This window comes from Crocodylus porosus, unplaced genomic scaffold (genome assembly GCF_001723895.1).
Source record: "Crocodylus porosus isolate Cpor-Errol unplaced genomic scaffold, CroPor_comp1, whole genome shotgun sequence".
Taxonomy (NCBI): domain Eukaryota; kingdom Metazoa; phylum Chordata; order Crocodylia; family Crocodylidae; genus Crocodylus; species Crocodylus porosus.
The window spans coordinates 15,667,154-15,674,210 of record NW_017728950.1 but is presented as its reverse complement, the minus strand read 5'-3'; the positions used below and the strand labels follow the sequence as shown (position 1 = coordinate 15,674,210).

Genomic DNA, 7,057 nt, shown 5'->3' with positions numbered 1-7,057 from the left:
CTAAAATAAGGAAGAAAATACTATACAATTTAAAACATATTCTACATTGCAGTAGTTCCACACCTCCAGAAATGATAATGTCAGTATTTAACTTACATTTGCAATGGTTTAGGGCAGGGACGGGTAATTATTTCAGGCAGAGGGTTGACTCATGAGTTTTGGCAAGCCATTGAGAGCCACATGACAAGCAGCCAGGGGCAGATAAATATTAATTTTCTAAATTTTTTAGGGGCCCTGCAGGCTGGATAGAATGGCCTGGCAGGCCACATCCAGCCCATGGGCTGCCTTTTGCCCACCCCTGTGGAAGATAAAAGCTATTGAGGTTTTTTTTTAAAGAAACCCATGGTATTTTAGGATCTTAGAGGTTTGTTTCCCACAAAACCTCATACTTCTAAAGCAATACAAAAACTTTAATTAAAAACCGTGTCAGCATGTGTGTCAGTCAAGTGTGACCTCTGCTCTACAATGTATTTAAATGCATGTCACCTTGACCTGCAACATACCAATGTAAAATTTTTTGGTCAATATAAATCAAATGTACACTAATTTATTCTGCAAGTTTCCCAGTATCTGAATCAACATTAGAAATCTAACTAGTATTTGTTATTCTGTTATTGACAAAGGAAGCATATTTAAATGATAACAAGTACTCATGGGTGTCATTTTGAAGTTAAATTGTTCCCCAAGGATATCCTCAGTAAACATCTACATTTAAAGGTCAGTCACTGCCAAATTATGAACAACTGTTGCATTTATTAGCACAGGCTCAATAGTTTGGAAGCTACCATCATCAATTTAAACTGACAACAAAGCCTAATTGTCCATTGGTATTAATGAAGAAAACACATTTTCCCTAACATTTCCCCCCACATCTGGTCATATTTCCTCTACTGTAGCTTGAGACCATTACTCCTAGTCCCATCCCCTACAGCCACAGAGAAAAGTCCATTTCCAGCCTCTTTATAATCTTACTTCAAGTATTTGAAGACTGTTATCAAATCCCCCCTAAGGCATCTCTTCTTCAGACTAAATAAACACAATTTTTACAGCTTTTCCTCATGTAATGCTTCTCGGACCTCTAATCATTTTTGTCACTCTCCACTGGACTCTTTCCAATATGTCTATCTTTCTCGAAGCATATGCCCCAAAACTGGGTGCAGTACTGCAGGTAAGGCCATGCCAGTATGAAACTGAGTGAAATACTCATTTATCTTGATTCGAGAGAGACCGTTAATAACAGCTGTTCGTGAAATTATTTTGGAGTGGGGGTTGGGAGTGGAGTTGTGTATGAGCACACTCTTGACTGATTTTGATTTGTTCTATGAAGGGCAAATCAAGCTTTATTCTTAGAAAATCCATGCTTGCTGCCTGTAATCAACCTTTCCTCCAGATACTTACAAGTGGATGTTTTTAACAATTTGTTCCAGCAACTTCCTGGGTATTGACATCAGGCTAATTGGTCTATAGTTCCTCAGGCCCTGCCTTTTTGCCTGTTGTGAAGAGCCAACATGGTGTCTCTTTGCTCCTCTGGAACCTCATTTTTCCCTTGTGACTTGCTGACTTTAATTCATTCAAACTAATCAAACACTCTCCAACTGTCTCTCTTGTTATCACCTTTCCCCTTTCTTGTCTATATAATTTTTGTTAGCTGTCTGGCTGAAACTTTTTTTGATGAAGACCAAAGCAAAGTAACTACTGATCACCTCTGGCTTCTTTTTTGTTTTCTGTTAAGAGCTTACATTGCTATTTAGTAGTAGGCCCATAGCTCCTTTAGTCTTTCTTTTCTGACCCCTTCTTATTGTCCTTAACTTCCCTCACCTTATTTTTTACCTTTACTTTCCTGATTTTGTCCCTCCAAGGTCTTGCTATTTCTTCCTTAGTGACTTGCCCCATCTTTCCATCGTCCTTGTTTTCCTTTTGATTCAGGGACATCTAAGAAAGTACTTGTGCAGCTACACTGGCCTATTGCCACACTTACTGTGCTTCCATCATGTCTGAATATCTCCTCATTGAGTTTCCAGTGCCTTTAGAAATTGCCAGCCCTCCTACATCCCCTTTTAACTTTCAGGCTTTCTTTCCGTAGGACCTTGCCTACTATTTCCTTGAAATGGCTGAAATCAGACTTGTAACACCCAGCATCTTGATTCTTCTGACCTTGTGCTTTCCCCATCTTAAAATAATTAATTCAGTCATACTGTGACCACTTCCTCCTATGTTTCCCCATCACTTCCACATTCTCAGCCAATTCTTTCCCATCTGTCAAGACAAGATCTAAGACGGATGATCACCCAAGTCCTATCCTTAACTTTCCAGAACAAAAGCTTGTCCTCCACACATTAGGAACTTGCTTGACATTATGTTTAGTGGTATTATTTTTTCTGGATATCTGGAAAGTTAAAATCCCCTATCACTCTCACTACGTAACATTGGATAATATTGCCATCTTCTTAAAGAATGCCTTATCTACCTTTTCTTCTTGATTTGGTGGCATATAAAAAACTCCCCATCATAAATACCAACACTGTACTTTTCTTCCTTTATTTTCACCCATATACATGTATTTGGGTAAATACAAACATTTCTGACATGTAATGCAGTATCACATCCCTTTCCTCCCTAATGAATCCTTCCAAAAGAGAAGTTAATGTTCCAGTCACAAGTGTTATTACACTCTTTGCAATGCCAGTTGAGTCATAGTTTTACTTACAGACTTTGACTTCCAGCTTATCCTGTTTGTTCCCCATACTCCTTGCATTTACATACATGCATCTGATATATTTTGCATTTCAACCAGTTTGTTTCCTTCTTGGACCCCTTTTTTGATGATCTACTTCTCTCTGGATTGTGTGCCTTGTAGTTGGAGGGTTTTGTTTACCATACTCCATAGGACCTTAGTTGAAAGCCCTCCTTTCTAGGTTAACCAGGGGACAAGGTCTAGTCCTTATCAGTTGGATCCCATCTCTCAATAGCAATCCCCAAAATATTTGCCCATTGTCAAAGAATCTAAAACCTTCCTGTTGACACCACCTTTTGAGCAAGGTGCTTGCCTTCATGGATGTGATGGTTTCTACCTGGGGCCCTACCTTCAAAGACACAAGGAAAATACCACCTGCACTCCAAATCCCTTAATCTTCTTACCTCAGTTTCCTCTGATCTACTCAGTTTCATCCCTGGCAGTATCATTAGTTCCTACATGGACAAGCAGGAAAGGACACTGGTCTGAGGGATGGCTGAGCTCTGGCAATCTCTCTTGAAAATAGTGATAATTTGATACAGATAAAAATATGGCATATAATTTGTATGAGGACAATGTAAAGTGAATCAGCAATTGAAAAACTGAAACATGGAAAACAACGAAATTATGAAGAAGATGTTTCTTAAGGTGGTTACTGAACCAACTGTGTAGTTGGGATAGTTAGACAAGCTTTCATGCTGCTTATCTAACTCAATCCAACTGCACAGTTGGTCCAATAAAAGTTACCACCCCAAGAAATCCTTTCCTCTCACATGAAACTATGAAGGCATTTGTTTACTACCCAAAGACAGGCTGGACCCGAAAAATAAAACCCCGGGAAACACTGGAGGATAATATCCACCGTATGCTACAGTAAAAAACCTGCAGAGGTGAGTTTAAGTAAGGGAGAATCAACACTGAGGATAAACCAAGGTCAGGACACCCAAAAATAAGCCATCACACCTGAACACGTTGATAAAGAGTCAAAAATGGTAACGAATGAAATGATTAAAGGTCAGGCACTTAGCAGAGAGGGTGGGCATCAGAAGTAGGTCACTAAGTAAAATCCTCAATAAAAGAACTGGTCATGAGAAAGGATTCAGAACGGTGGGTACCCAGAGTGTTGATCACCAATGAGAAGGGAAGGGAAGGCAAGTGCAACCTGGTATTTCCAGGTAACTTTTAGTGCTGTTTCAATGAAACCCAGAAAAATTCACAAGGCAGGATCTGACCCAGGATCCTAAGACTAACCCTGAGAACATGCAGTGGAAGCACACACGGTTCCCACTTCTCTCCCGAGAAATTCAAGAAGTTGGCATCAGTCACTAAGGCCACAACCAAAGTTTTCTGGGATGGAAAAAGGCTAACTTTCAACTAGAGACTAATGTTAGTCAACTGCTGCTTGCAAGAAACCAACAAGAGCAAGCACCATGGAAAATGGAGTCAGAGAGTGCTTTTTTCCAAAACAATGCATCACTTCACAAAAGTGGCTTTGAACAGTTTCCTCATCCAGCCTATTTGCTAGATTTGGCTCTTTCAGACTTCTACCTGATCCTTAAGGTGAGGGACAGAAGACCTGTATGGGAAATTTCCATGATGAGGTAACTGCAGCAGCCAAGGAAATTCTGGATATGTGGGACAAAGGAAGTCTAGAGGATGGCACAGCCAAGCTGCAGCTGCACTAGACCAAGTACATTGATGCCAAAGGGGACAGCACTGAAAAATAAACAAAACAGCTGAATGCAAATGGTAGTTTTTTTCTTTTCCAGGTTGAAAAATATGTACAATTTTCAAAGAGGCACTCGTAAGTCCCCAACTTTCAAACATTCATTATGAGATTTCATTTGTTTTTGTTTGACACTAACAAAGAAGTAGTGGATTAAGTGACTGATTTTTCTTGATATGCCCTTAACTCTCTTAAAAAACCTAAACTTTTCACCTACAGGATTTTTTTTGTAAGAAATCATGTTGCTTACCCTTAAACATACCTCTCTAGAACCTTGAAATATTATAACATTTTGTTCAGTTAAAAGCAACTTTTATAACAGCATGTTAGCAGAACTTCAATTCCTGACCTAAGCATTAATTGTAAAGGAGATTACTGCTGACTTGTGAAATAGTTAAGTTTTTTCTTATACAAACATTTCCTAAAGAACCTGAAAATGAAATAGACCTTAAACAGTAAGTTAATGAATCCTGACATTCATTCAAAAAGGACTTCTCATAAAGAGACTCTTAGCAAGTCAGCAACTTAAAAGGCCAAAAAGATTATCATTTCTCCTCAAACCCACATATTTTCAGATTAAATAAACTTTGAAACAACCAAATGATGAGGATTTGCTGCATTTGTGAGCCTTCATCTGTAACCTTTATAAAAATTATTCTGTGAAGCAGCTTGCAGCTAAACTATAATAACTTTTTTTTTGAAATGTGGATTTAATGCTCATGAAAGCTTGGTAAAACAAGCTTCCATTTATCTACAGGTTGGTATCAGGGCAACACTTGCCACATATATCATCCTGCAAGTACACCTGATGCTATGGGGGAACCTCATCTTGAGTACATCATTTCATTTCCACCTAAAGCAGGGCTGTCATGTGTATGGTCGTGGGCAATATATTTTCAAAGCTCCTTCATGTTTTTTTTCAGTGCTGCCCTGCACATATGAAAAGAGCTTCCACTTAATAATCAGCTACTATTGTGAAGGCTACTTCACAATATGCTCTGCCAAATGCTCACCTTTGGCCTTGAGGCCTGCACAGAAAAGGAAAAAAAAAAGGAAAAAAGAAGAGACTTAAACAGCAAAGATGACGCATTTCCCTTGATCGATATGGTCTCAGGCCACAAAGTTTTATGAGCAGAACTCCAAGTCTGGCAAGAAAACAGCAGGGAAGTCTTCACACGCAAAATCCCTTTGTAGCAGCAGCTGCTGATGCTGCCACCACTTTCACTATGGGCCCTGCTCCAGTTAAATTAAACCTGGGTAGAAACCAGCTAGAGACAAGTTACACATTTTCAAGCACTAACTGTATAGGTGGTTGGCTCTTTTTATAGCTGGATAGTCATATTTACTGTGCGATAATTACTTTGCATGCGCAGACAGTCTAAATTTGTTGCGCGATTCACCAGACCACTGTGTGATAATTGCCCTGTATGGCTGGGCTAAATGCATCACACAGCCAACTGGCAAATCATGCAACACATGTAATGTGCAGCAGGGACCTCTCTAGGCAGGCGGCGACTCCACCTCTCCCAAGTGTCAGAAGGCTTCCACTGCTGGATAAAGGTGCCTGTAGACATAGTGCCCCTTCAGTTGCCTCCCACAGTCCCAGCTTGGGCTTCTCCTGGATGGAGCTGCCATGTGCACCAGGGGAAAGTGCCAGCACCTGACTGGCTGAGCCCTGGCAGCTGCTGCCTCTTGCCAAGGAGCCCTGGCTGGGTATGGTTGTCTCCAAAGCCCTGGTCTGTGTTCAGAGAATCAGGGTTGGAAGGGACCTCAGGAGGTCACCGCTAGTCCAGCCCCCTGCTGAAAGCAGGACCAGCCCCAACTAGATCATCTCATTCAAGGCTTTGTCTACCTGGGTCTTAGAAACCTCCAAGAATGGAGATTCCACCTCCTCTCCAGGGAGCCTGCTCCAGTGCTTCACCACCCCCCTGATGAGAACCGCCTGTGACCTACAGCCTCCAGCTAAGGAGCAATGAGACCCAGGACATGTGCGCCAGGACAGGCTGGTGTGCAGGTGTGTGCGTGCACACATGCACTGATGTACGCACATCCACGCAAGCGCACACACACACCCACGCACCCTCAGGTATGCAGGCACCCACCCCCATACACGCAAACACACCCACACCCACTTATACATGCATGCGCACACACACGAGCACACCCATGCGCGCACACAGGCCCCCATTCACCCACGCACAAACACACACACACACCCATACACATACACACAGCCTACCCACTCACCCATGCACATGCGCACACACCCCTACACACGTGCACACACAACCCCCCCCCACACACGCAAGTACACATGCACGGGCTCCCCAGGGTGAAGGCTGTCAGGCCTGTGGGCAGCGCCCCTAGCTGGGCAGGAAGGCCCTACGCATGCCGGCACGAAGCGAGTGGCTGCCCCCTGCCCGCATTAGCCTCAAAGGTGCACCTGTGCCGAGCTCGGGCTGGCACTGGCAGGGCTCGCCGCCCCCAGCAGCCAGGGCCAGGCCCGCGCCTCACCGTGTATCCGCGCTCCAGGTCGCTGTCCTCGTAGCGGAAGGACGGGATGCACAGCTCCATGCCGCGCCGGCGGGAGGCGCCGA

General features: G+C 42.9%; 1 protein-coding gene across 2 annotated transcripts in view; it reads right to left on the bottom strand.

Annotated features, from left to right (window-relative positions):
- SNX24 (sorting nexin 24) overlaps positions 1 to 7,042 on the bottom strand; it is a 136,006-nt gene extending 128,964 nt beyond the window's left edge. For both annotated transcript variants that reach the window (XM_019555296.1, XM_019555297.1), the window contains exon 1: positions 6,975 to 7,042. In XM_019555296.1, coding sequence (XP_019410841.1) covers positions 6,975 to 7,034 — 60 coding nt within the window. In that variant the 5' untranslated portion in view covers positions 7,035 to 7,042. The remainder of the gene's footprint in view (positions 1 to 6,974) is intronic.
- Positions 7,043 to 7,057: the final 15 nt, after the last annotated feature.